We start from the raw sequence: 12,622 nt of genomic DNA, 5'->3' as shown, positions 1-12,622 counted from the left end.
GTGTTGGGGCTTGCCCTCTCTCTTGCTAGTTTTGAAATCCTATGACCACTACCATGTAAAAAAAAGCCTGGGCTAGGCTGCTTGAAGAGGGATATATGGGGATCCCTGGGTGGCTCAGTGGTTTGGTGCCTGCCTTCGGCCCAGGGCATGATCCTGGAGTCTCGGGATTGAGTCCCACATCAGGCTTCCTGCATGAAGGCTGCTTCTCCCTCTGCCTATATCTCTGCACCTCTCTCTCTCTCTCTTTCATGAATAAATAAATGAAATCGTTAAAAAAAAAAAAAAAGAAGAAGAGGGATATATGGTCAACAACACATCCCCATTATCCCCACTGATAATGACCAACTGCCAGACATGTAAGTCACTGTCCAGCCTCATCTGAGACCATCCAGCACCAATCAGATCATTCCGTGATAGAAGATCCATCTAACCAATTAGAATCATGAAAAATAATGTTTGCTTTAAGTCACTAAGTTTGGGGTAGTTTGTTATATAGCAAATGCTAACTTGTACAAATATATGAAGAGAGAACAAATTTAGGACCACACAAAATTGATTATATATGGAGATTTGTATTTTAAGTATAATCCAGAAAATAATTAAGACTAAAAATCACAGGGGCACCTGGGTGGCTCAGTGTTTGAGGTCTGCCTTCAGCTGAGGGTATGATCCCAGGGTCCTGGGACTGAGTACTGCATTGGGCTCCTTGCAGGGAGTCTGCTTCTCCCTCTGCTCATGTCTCTGCCTCTCTCTCTCTCTCTCTGTCATGAATAAATACAATCTTTCAAAAAAATAAAAAAAAGAATAAAAATCTGGGATGCCTGGGTGGCTCAGCGGTTAAACATCTGCCTTCTGGCTCAGGACGTGATCCTGGAGTCCCGGGATCGAGTCCCACATCAGGCTCCATGCTTCTCCCTCTGCCTATGTCTCTGGCTCGCTTGCTCTCCCTCTCTCTTTCTCTCTCTCTGTGTGTCTCTCATAACAAATAAATAGAATTAAATAATAAAAATCACAAACACCTATTAATTACATAGCCTAGGTGTCTTAGGGGAGATGTCTCACTCTATCTTCTGTCCTCTATGACCCAATTTCTGAGGGTCATATTTCTATCTCAATACAATACCTAGATGAAGAACCAAAATACTCAACAAAAGTGGTCCCAAAAGAAACAAATTCTGTTACTTAAGAGCTGGGATAACTTTACCTACTGACATGACATTTGTGTAGTTCTCCCACATGACCTCTCTGTAGAGCTTTTTTTGAGAAGAATCCAGGAACTTCCACTCCTCCCAAGTAAAAATAACAGTCACATCTTCAAATGTTACTGCCATCTGGTCAAAGATCAGGTTTTCCAGGAAGAAGAGATCTAAGTGAGAAGATGGGTAAAGAAACAGCCATTTAACAGGTAATATAAGTGACAAAATCAAAAAAGAAAGAACTTCAGTAATGAAGAAAAACAAGCAGAGACATAATAATACGGTTGGATAAATAATGTATCCAGTCACTGAAGCCCATCTGTCATAAGAAACATTTATATAGAATCTTTCTGCTGACCACTAGGCTAAGGACTTTACATATATTTCAAGTAGTCCTCACAGCAACCATCTCTTGTAGACACTATTATTATCCCAATTTTAAAAATTAGTAGATAATGGTTGAAAAAGATTAAGTCAATTGACCCCTCAACCCTTTATATTCTGGAAATGTTCATATTCCTGCTTCAATCTGGGCTGGCTATTCTTTAGTGCTCTATTTTCTTTTTTATTTATTTTTTTAGTGCTCTATTTTCAAGATCATAGACTTCTTTTTGTGATTTACTCCATTAATTGGGAGGTATACACCCAAATGAGTTCAATCAAGCTATGAATGTTAACTCCATGGCCACTGGAAAAGCAAAAGGTGACAAACAGGCAAGGTTTTTTTTAGGATACCTTTGATTTAAAGGAGAATCTCCAAGCATGGTTACACTGTATGCTCGAAGTCCTTATCATCACTCACAAGTAGTTGGGTATTAAATTCTAGAGCAAAAGGAATTTTATCAGAACTGCTTCACTGTTCATAAGTCTTCATTATTGTTTCTAATTCTTCTATTGTTTCTATTTTTTTTTTAAATTTTAATTCCTTTGCAGGCAACTTTTTCTTTCCTCTTTGGAAATATTTCAGGATCCTCTTTTTTGACTGGCCCTTTGCCTCCAATGGTACGGATGCATCCTCAGCTTCCCAAAGTTCACAGGGCTCATCAAATCCTTCTTGTGCTTATTCTCCTTGGGAGCATTCCAGGATGTAATTGTCTAGCTCTGTGTGGCCCTTAACACTGTTCTTCCTGTTCCCTTCCAAGCTTTTTTAAGATTTGATTGATTGATTGATTGATTGAAAGAGCCAGCAAACATTCACGCTAGTCCCGGGGCAGGGTAGAGGGAGACAGAGAGAGAATCCAGAGCAGACTCCGGACTGAGTATGGAGCCTGAGGTGGAACTTGATCCCAGCACCTCAAGATCATGACCTGAGCTGAAATCAAGAGCCAGACACCCAACCAACTGAGTCACCCAGGCACCTTTACCATATTTTTTGTTGAAATTTCTCATTTGCTGATGGTTCTTTCTTTACTTCGTCATTGCAGGTTCATATATTTTTTTAGTTTTTTATTATCATGCAGTTTTAGAAAGAAGAAAAATGTATGTATTCATACTGCCTAAAAATACCTTTTTTAGTGAAGAAAACAGCTCATAAGTTGATTATGTGACAAATTAATTTCATTTCTTTGATATATTCTCAATTCTAAAGTTTAATTAAAAATGTTTAGTAAATACTACGAATAAAGGAAATAGGTACTTTTCATGGAGGAAAACTAGAATATCATGACCATCAAATCATAATCATAGCAGTTAAATATTATCAAGAAGTTATGTGAAAAGGGCTGTTATTTCTATCACAACAATCCTTAAGGTATAATTATCAACACTAAAGGAATAAGGAAACCAACATTTAGCAAGATTAAGTAACTTGTACAAGGTAATGCAGTTAAAAAGTAATGGTTTTTAAACACAGGACTACCTGCTAAGTTGAAGTCAAGAGAAGTAAAAAACAACTTGGTGAAGGGTTCTAAATTAAGATTTCTTTTTTTTTAAGATTATTTATTTATTCTTAGAGACACAAAGAGAGAGAGGCAGAGACACAGAGAGAGGGAGAAGCAGGCTCCATGCAGAGCCTGATGTGGGACTAGATCCAGGGTCTCCAGGATCACACCCTAGGCTGCAGGCGGCGCTAAACCGCTGCGCCACCAGGGCTGGCCTAAATCACGATTTCCATTTACATCCTTTTTGTGTTAACAAAAGGACAAAAGGAGGATGTAATGAAATATTTAAGGATTCAAAATATACCTCCTAGGTATTGCTTTCCATATAAACCACATGAAAATCCATGCCTAAACAATGAAATATTAACCACAAGTAAGAACTCAAGAATGAGAAAATTCAGTGTTTATTTTTAAATGTTTATAAAACAAATGTTAAAAACTTAAAGTACAATAAGTCTATTTTAATACATACAAGTGAAAATATAAGAAAAAATTGGGATGCTCAGAAGCCCAGACTACAGGACTGAAAACTGCAGTCAGAAAATAAAAGAACTCATTGGTTTCTTACTTAGTAAAAAGTACAGAAAAATAAAACTCAGCCTGTTGTTATGGGCTTTGTTACTTTTTAAAATATTCAAGAATTCCTAAAAAAAAAAAAAGGTAAGAATTTCTTTAAAAAATTATACTAGAGGGCTCAGTCAGTTAAGTGGCAGACTCTTAATTTCAGTTCAGGTCGTGATCTCAGGGTCCTGGGATTGAGCCCCATATCAGGCTACACACTCAGCAGGAAGTCTGCTTGAAGATTCTCTCTCTCTCTTTATCCCTCCCCTTGCTCTTGCGTGCTCTCTCATTCTAAAATAAATACATAAATCTTAAAATATATATACTAAAGATTGAGTCTAATTGCTCTTACTGAAAATAAGTCCATAAAACTTTTAAATAATTCTGAATTAATATCAATAAAAACTAAAAGCCATCCTCCCCAAATACCTTGAGAGATAATCAAGATAGTTTTTACTGTGCCCTTTCTGACATGTTTTCATGCGTACACAAAAGCATGCATACATACCCCACTGCATTTTTTCTTAACAAAGATGTGATAATTCTGGCTTGCATTTTTCACATAATATATAATGTACAGCTTCACATTTCAGTACATATAGGTCTATCTTATTTGTGGTTTTAAGATATGTCCACAAATTATTTGATTCCCTTCCCTTCAAGATGTATAGCCAGTTCCCCACCCCTTGAGCATGGGCTGGACTTAATAACTCACTTCTGATTAATATTATATAAAAAAATGTAAGGGAAAGAAGTAATGGCGTACAACTTTCAAGACTGGCGCTTTTTCTAAGATTTTATTTTGTTTATTCATGAGAGATATAGAGAGGCAGATACATAAGCAGAGGGAGCAGGGTCCCTGCGGGGAACCTGATGCAGAACTTGATCCCAGGACCCGGGGATCACGACCTGAGCCAAAGACAGACACTCAACCACTGAGCTACCGAGGCGTCCCTCAAGATTAGCTCTTAAAGGCACTGCAGCTTCCTTTCTGCCCTTTTTCTTAGATCATTCGCTCTGGGAAAAGCTACCTTCCATGTGGTGAGAATACTAAGGAGCCCTGTGAAGCTGCCGCATGGCCAGGAACTGAGGCCTTCTGTCCTCAGTGAGAAATGAGGCCTCCTGCCAACAGCCACATGAGTGAACCATCTTAGCAGAGGATCCTCCAGCCCCAGTGAAGCCTTCAAACGGCTGCAGTCCCGCTGACAGTTTGACTGTAGTCTCATGACAGACCCTGAGCCAGAACCACACACCTATGCTGCTCTGAGCTACCTGACCCTTAGAAATTGAGTGACATAATGTCTGTTATTTTAAGCTGCTATGTATAATTTACTATGCAATAAATGTTATTGTTCTAGCATACATTCTATTAGCAGTTAATTACCATTACAGTTAAACTTTTTTATAAAAAATAGAAAGTAGGGGATCCCTGGGTGGCTCATCGGTTTAGTGCCTGCCTTTGGCCCAGGGCATGATCCTGGAGTCCCGGGATTGAGTCCCACATCAGGCTCCCTGCATGGAGCCTGCTTCTCCTTCTGCCTGTGTCTCTGCTTCTCTCTCTCTCTCTCTCTCTCTCTGTATCTCTCATGAATAAATAAATAAAATATTTTAAAAAATAGAAAATAGAAAGTGAAAATTGCTAGATCATTATGTAGCTAGTGTAATCTTGACTCCCAAGACCATATAAAGACAATACAAAAACATGAAATTATAATCCCATTTGTAAATTCTATAAATCTATAAAAGTCCTAAATAAAATATTAGCTAATTGAATTCAGAAATATAGTAAAAATATACATCATGATCAAGCATGGTTTATTACAGGAAGAAAGGACAGTTAAGCATGAGAAAATCTATTCACATAATTCACAGTGTTAATAAACTACAGAAGAAAACCTTAATTCACTAATGAGAAAAATCAGACAATAAAGTTCATAATATTCACCACCTTTATATGGTCTTTAAAAATACTTTTAGCAAAGTAGGAATAAAAACAAACTTTCCTCATTCAGTAAAGTTTACATATTAGAAACCTACATAAACATTAAGCTGAATAGACAAATTTTTTGTGTTCCTTTTATTATGGTAAACAAGTTATATAAGAATGACTACCATCACCATTGCTTTCAACAATGCTGACAAATACTATAAGAAAATGAAACAAGAGGCATAACGATTAGAAGTAAAAACAAAAAATGTAACTTTCTGCATGTTATAGCAATCTACCTAGAAAAATCAAGAGTACAGAGATAAACCATAAACTAAACATAGAGCTTAGCAAAATTACCAGATATAATAACGCATAACTGTATCAGCAATCACCTACTAGAATACAGAGGATACCATTCACAAAAAGCAAAACAGGGGTGCCTGGATGGCTCAGTGGTTGAGCGTCTGCCTTTGGCTCAGGACGTGATCCCTTGGGATTGAATCCCATATCGGGCACCCCCACAGGGATCCTGCTTCTCCGTCTGCCTATGTGTCTGCCTCTCTGTGTCTCTCATGAATAAATAAATAAAATCTTAAAAAAAAAAAAACAAATATGAAAAATACTATCTTAACCAAGGATATAAAGAACTTTTTGAAGACAACTTTTAAATTCCAATAAACAGAAACATGCAGCCTAAATAAAAGGAGAAGCATACTTCCATGTTCTTTAATGGGTTGAATTAAATTCAGTATACCTCCAGTCAAATTTCCAGCTGGATTTTTTTTTTTTTTTTTTGAGGAACACAATATACTTTTTCCCCTAAAACTTACAGGGAAGGAAAAGAAGGATATAATATAAAAATTTAAGTAAACCAAGCAGGAAGACTTGTCCTACCAGATTGTGACATACCACCAACCACGATAAAATCAGAATTGACAAATAGACCAGTAAAACAACATGGAAGGGGGTAGCCCCAGTGGCTCAGCGGTTTAGTGCCACATTCAGCCCAGGGCATGGTCCTGGAGACCCGGGATCGGGTCCCCCATGTCAGGCTCCTTGCATGGAGCCTGCTTCTCCCTCTGCCTGTGTCTCTGCCTCTCTGTCTCTCATGAATAAATAAATAAAATCTTAAAAAAAAAAAAAAAAAACAGCATGGAAAACTCAGACTGTGCTTGTTTATATATGACAACACAACAATAAAGATGGCATTACAAATAAAAGGAAAGTATGGATTATTTACTATGTGGTGCTGTGAAAAGTGATTAACTGTATAAAAAAAATAAAAACGGATTCCACTTAGTATCATACACAATGTGGACACTTCGGTGGATTAAACGCTTAAGGGCACGCCTGGGTGGCTAAGTTGGTTAAGTATCTGCCTTCTCAGGTCATGATCCTGGGGTCTGGAATGGAGCCCCACATCATCAGGCTCCCTGCTCATCCAGGAGCCTGCTTCTCCTCCCCCTCCCTCTGCCTCTCCCCCTGCTTATGCTTACTCTCTTTTTCTCAAATAATTTTTTTTTTAAAGGGGAGGTGGAAGCTATAGAGTAAGTAAAAGAAAATGGTGGAGTTGAAAACATTTACCATTGTGAACAAATCCAAGAACTGGTTTTTTGGAAGAAAAATATTAACAATAAATTAGATAAATTACCAGCTGGCTAACCAAAGGGGAAAAAAAGTAGTGAGCATGAATTGAAAAAAAGTTAGAATTGATACAGGGGAAATGGCAACAGATAAAAATTTAACTTAATGTTAGGTGAGCACTTTCCACAGCTCTTTAAAAATAAATCTTAAAAGGAAGTATATTTTTTCCTAGAAAACTATGCAATATGTCCTAAAGAGAAAAAAGTCTAAACAGATCAGTTATTATGAAAGAAATTGCTCAAGTTGTCAAAGAACTATAACCTTCAAAAATAACTGACCCAAAAGTTTTCTCACATAAATTCTTTCAAATTTTCAAGGAACAGATTTGGAGTTACTAAATTCTTCCAAACATATAGAAAAACTATGAAATTTTTAAAACATTCAGGAAAACACTGAGACAATAAAAGTCAGAAAACTATAGTTCTACACTGTTACTAATGAATACTGATATAAATTTCAAGACAAAATAAAGGAAAATATAAGGCCAATAAAATCTGGCAACACCTATATTTATAACATAACTGCCACAGAACTAATTACTCCAAAATGTACGTGGCTTCACATGACAATAATTATTATCTTTCACAACTTCTCTGGGTCAGAAATTCAGGAATGGCCAGGCTGGGCAGTTCTGGCTCAGATCTCTCACAAGATTGTTGAGTAGTGGACTAGAGAAGCAGTCATCTAAAGGCTTGATTGGGCTGGAGGATTCACTTCCAGGGTGGCTCACTCACATGGCTGGCAGACTGGTTGTGACTGTTGATGGAAGGTCTCAGTTTCTTTGCACTTGGTCATGTGGCCTGGGCTACCTCTCAATATAGAGGCAATCAAAAGCTACATCCTATCTATGACTTAGTTTGGAAGTCACATAGCATCTACTTCTACTGTACTCCACTGGTTGAGGTGATCATATGCCCCAGCCAGATTTGAGAAGAGGGTAGGCAAATCCTGCTTTTTGGAGGGAAGAGTATACATCACATTGTAAAATAAGAAGTCAGATATGTTATAGGTGTGGCCAACTTTGGAAAATGCAGATGCAATCTGCTATAATACCAAAACACATTATAGCATGATAGAATAGTGGTTTATTCCAAAACATAAATAAAGGTCCAAATAAAGAAATCTATTAACTATAAACTGTCATAATAATGTCAAATAAGAAAAGTCATATATTTTAATCACGGCCAAAAAGGTACTTCTTAAAATGCAATATGGGTCCTTCATTTAAAATTACAAACAGGGACGCCTGGGTGGCTCAGTGGTTGAGCGTCTGCCTTCAGCCCAGGGTGTGATCCTGGAGTCCCAGGATGGAGTCCCACATCGGGCTCCCTGCATGGAGCCTGCTTCTCTCTCTGCCTAGGTCTCTGCCTCTCTCTCTCTGTGTGTGTCTCTCATGAATAAATAAACAAAATCTTTTAAAAAAAAAAGACTGGAACTCAACAAAGATACTTCAAATTCATTATTTTTAAACCACTGATGATAATACAAGTAGGTAATTACAGAGGGTATGATTGTATATGGGAAACCCAAGAAAATCAACTGAAAATCATTAGTAATTACAAGGAAAGTCAATGTCCCAGAAATTCCAATACTAACTAGGTTTATACCCTAGAGAAACTTACACATGCATACAGAAGATATGTACAAAAACATTTTCAGTATAACTGCTGTAAGAGCAAAAGACTGGAAGCAATACAAAAAGCCCAACAACGGTAGAATGGATAAATAAGTTGTTTGTCATTCTGTGAAACAGTACACAGCAGTGAAAAAAACTAAAGCTACATAAATCAACATGCATGCACTATAAAAATTAACATTATACTAAAGAAGCCATTCACAGGAGTATACAATGATTCCATTTATATAAAACTAGGGAATAATAAACACAACATTTAAGATAGCAGGTGCCTCTCTAGAGAAAGAGGGAATGAAATTGTGGGGTCAGCAAGGGGGCTTTTAAAAATATTTGCTGGTCTAGATAGTGGGTGTTCATGTTATTTTAAATTACACATATATATTTTAGTATATTTTTTTGCATGCACGTAATGCATCATAAGTTCAAATTAATTAACCATGTAAAATACAATTACATAATTTCGAAAGTTCAGACATGTAATCATTAAAAGGTATTTTAAAAAAATTAATGGGGGTGCCTGGGTGGCTCAGTCAGCTAAGCTGCTGCCTTCAGCTCAAGTCATGATCTCAGGGGCCTGGGATGGAGCCCTGCACAAGGCTCCAGCCTCAGTGGGGAGTCTCTCCCTCTGCCCCCACGCCTGTGTTCCCTGTCTCTGTCTCAAGTAAGTAAGACAATTTTTTTAATGACATTTACAATAGCAATTAAATATAAATTCCTATGAACTCAATAAAAATGCTGAGAACGTAGATAAATGTAGCTTTTGAATTTAGAAAATACTCCTTAATCTTAGGTAGGAGAAATAAATATAATTTTGTTTTCAGTAAACTTATCTACGTTTTCAGTGACACTAACAGGTTTGAGGGAAGGTCTGAGAACTGATTTTAAGTACTTTCATGATTTTAAGTACTTTTGTGAGAAAAAGGAAAAGTGTTTAAAAGAGATGAGAAGTGACTAACCTAAGTGGCATATTAAAACTCTGCAACTCTGTAATTATAACACCATGAGGTTGACGCAGGAATAGAGAACATCAATAGAAAAGAACAGAAATTTGGAAATGGACTCAAAGAGAGCAGTGAATTCTTTTTCTTTTTTTAAGATTTTATTTATTTATTCATCAGAGACAGAGACAGAGACAGAGGGAGAAGCAGGCTCACTGTGGGAAGCTGGTGTGGGACTCGACTCCAGGACCACAACCTGAGCCAAAGGTAGCCACTCAACCACAGAGCCACCCAAGTGCCCCTATAGCAATGAATTCTAAACATGATAAAGATATTATCAAATCTGTGGGGATAAGATGGTTTATATAATTAATGATGCCGGAACATCTTGACTAGCCATTGGCCAAACCTATATACCTAGATTAAAGCCCATGTACCTAGAATGGAATGATACATACTTGGAATGGAATATTATACAGTCATTAAAACCCATACTACCAAAAAATATTTGGAAAAGTTAATTATATTTATATGTAATATATATATAACAATGAAAAATTATACATGTAACACCTATGCATACATTCAAACAAATATTCAAGGAGGGCTTAGTATATACTAGGCAGAGTTCTATGTACTGGAAATGTTCTCTGCCCTCGTAGAGCCTACTTACTGTGTTCAAATTTTTTATATATACTCATCTCTCTACATATATGTATGTTAGATTACCTATGTGCCTATATTTGTATATATGTGTATATGTAAACATATTAGTGTCTATACAGACTAGTGAATGTATATCAAATATTAGATAAAAGCCTTAAAGCAGGCAGATGTGTCAGTAATGCCTGCCTCTGGTTGATGTGCAGGGGACTGAATGGTGCACAAGAATAAGTGACCAATTAAACATGAATGGCCTCCCACAATGTGGCCTCACCTTATACTTGCACACTTACACGCTCTACAGTAATTAGCTCAGTTTTCTTATTTTTCCACTCAACTTCTGCCTGAGACAAAAGGATGGTCCTTCCTCTCTAGAAGAGTATCTTCCTATTCATGATGATTTTTCAGACCTGAGCTCCTGTTCCTGTTTTTTGAGTGTCACTCATTCTGACACTTTAATATATGATAACTTGAGGAATTATTATTCATCTCATATGGTTTATCTCCCCAATGTTAAGGAAAGACATTCTTTTATTTCCTTTCTCAGAGCATTAAGAACAGTACAAATTATACAGCAGACCTGAATAAATGAGTAAATGATGGGAAAAGACACTGGGTGGGAGGCAGGGAAATGCTGCATAGGAGGCTTGGAAGTTTCTCAGGCAAGTGAGGAACATTCTCTATTCTATCTGGTCTGTCCATCTCCACTCCCACTTCCTCTACTCCCACCACTCATAGAGAATTGAGGGGCATTTTACAAGTGAGAAAAGACAATCCTACTCACCTGGGATCAAACTATGAGGAAAATAGTGAACATTCCTTCCTCTTTTATGCTCCTCTTTTGGGGAAGGGTAGAGTTTTGAGAAATCTGAGCTGAGGGAGAACAAAGGAGGAATCAAAGACTGGACATGCCTTGCAATTCTCAAACTCACTACAGTCCCCACATACTAACTGGGTGTGACCACGAAGCCTCCTAGAGAGAGGCCAGAAAGAACCCAAGAACATTTCTATTCCCTTTCAAGGGCCAGATTGGAGAGTTATGAGAATGGCCACCCTGGACTTTATTTCTGAACCTTTAAATCTTCAAAGGTACAATTCTAGCTTGGGCATGAAAACAGAATTTGATCCCACAATCCCTGCAGGGATGCAGATGCTCTCTATGTAATTTAGCCTGAGTTTCAAGGCTTTCCTAGTTAATTATTGACAAGCATAGTAAAATAACAAAAATGAGACACTTAGCTTCTCGCTAAAAGTCCTTTCCTTATTTTGTTCAGTCAGTAAAGCAGAAAGATAATTCCATTGCTCTTCTGTACGTATTACAACAGAAATACCGGGTTTACTATCAGAGTACCTAGAATCTCATAGAAGGATCCCAGATCCAGCGTTCCCAGGACCTGATCAGTCTCAACCCCATTACCAGTTGTAGAACTTTGAAAACCGCCAAACTTCTAGACTTCCCCGGGGCCTCACTTTCCTCACCTGTAAAATGGGGGCATGAGCCTTTGCTACCCCGGTCCTGCCTTGGTGGTCACAGGTCCCTGGGGAAAATGATAGACAGTTAAGAGCCCTCCGGGGAGCAAGAGAGAGAGAGAGAGATTCGTGGACGTTTCGAGAGCAGCATGGGTTTGGGCTCCCCTCCCCGTCGCGCCACGCGCTGCCGAGTGTTTCTGGACTCGGACACACGGACGGTTCTGCAGGAGCCGGCTCCGCCCGCGTCCCGGCCGTGGCTGTGCGCGGCCTCTGCTCCCGCGGCGACGACACGCGAGGCCTCGGGTCCACGTCCAGGCCCCCGCCCCCAGCTCCGCCCCAGCACTTCCCGGCCCCGAGCACCCGGCCCCGGGCTCCAAGCTGCCGCTGTCCTCCTCTCCCCGCCCCACGTTCGGATCTCACTTGGGGAGGGCGGCCGTGAGAGACCCACCTACACTGGTGTCTTCGGGATTTCTAAGCCGGAGCCGCTTCTCGGCCCCTCACCCTCCCTTTTCTGCCACTCTTCCTTCGATCACAGCTCTCCCCGCCCTTGTCCGCTCCTGGCTCGGTGCTCCCGAGAGTCCGCGTCGCCTATGGAGCCTCGGGGGGGACCGGGACCCGCCGAGAAGGTCCGTGTACCCAAACAATGGCCGCAGCCCCGCAAGCCCGAAACGGAAGCCCGGGGCCTCGGAGTAGACACTCAGCGT

General features: G+C 39.1%; 1 protein-coding gene across 5 annotated transcripts in view; it reads right to left on the bottom strand.

Annotated features, from left to right (window-relative positions):
- The window catches only part of ZNF214 (zinc finger protein 214), a 21,748-nt gene extending 9,126 nt beyond the window's left edge, over window positions 1-12,622 (bottom strand). Inside the window, exons 1-4 of one of the 5 annotated variants that reach the window (XM_072794231.1) lie at window positions 12,367-12,622; window positions 11,928-11,986; window positions 11,233-11,321; window positions 1,205-1,366 (exon numbers count right to left, since the gene is read on the bottom strand). In XM_072794231.1, the coding sequence (XP_072650332.1) occupies window positions 1,205-1,366; window positions 11,233-11,321; window positions 11,928-11,944 (268 nt within the window). In that variant the 5' untranslated portion in view covers window positions 11,945-11,986; window positions 12,367-12,622. The remainder of the gene's footprint in view (window positions 1-1,204; window positions 1,367-11,232; window positions 11,322-11,927; window positions 11,987-12,366) is intronic. The other 4 variants (XM_072794232.1, XM_072794234.1, XM_072794233.1 and 1 more) reach the window with 4 other exon arrangements.

The sequence above is a fragment of the Canis lupus genome, chromosome 23 (assembly GCF_048164855.1).
Source record: "Canis lupus baileyi chromosome 23, mCanLup2.hap1, whole genome shotgun sequence".
Taxonomy (NCBI): domain Eukaryota; kingdom Metazoa; phylum Chordata; class Mammalia; order Carnivora; family Canidae; genus Canis; species Canis lupus.
The sequence above is the reverse complement of the archived record's forward strand: the minus strand, read 5'-3'. Positions and strand labels throughout refer to the sequence as shown.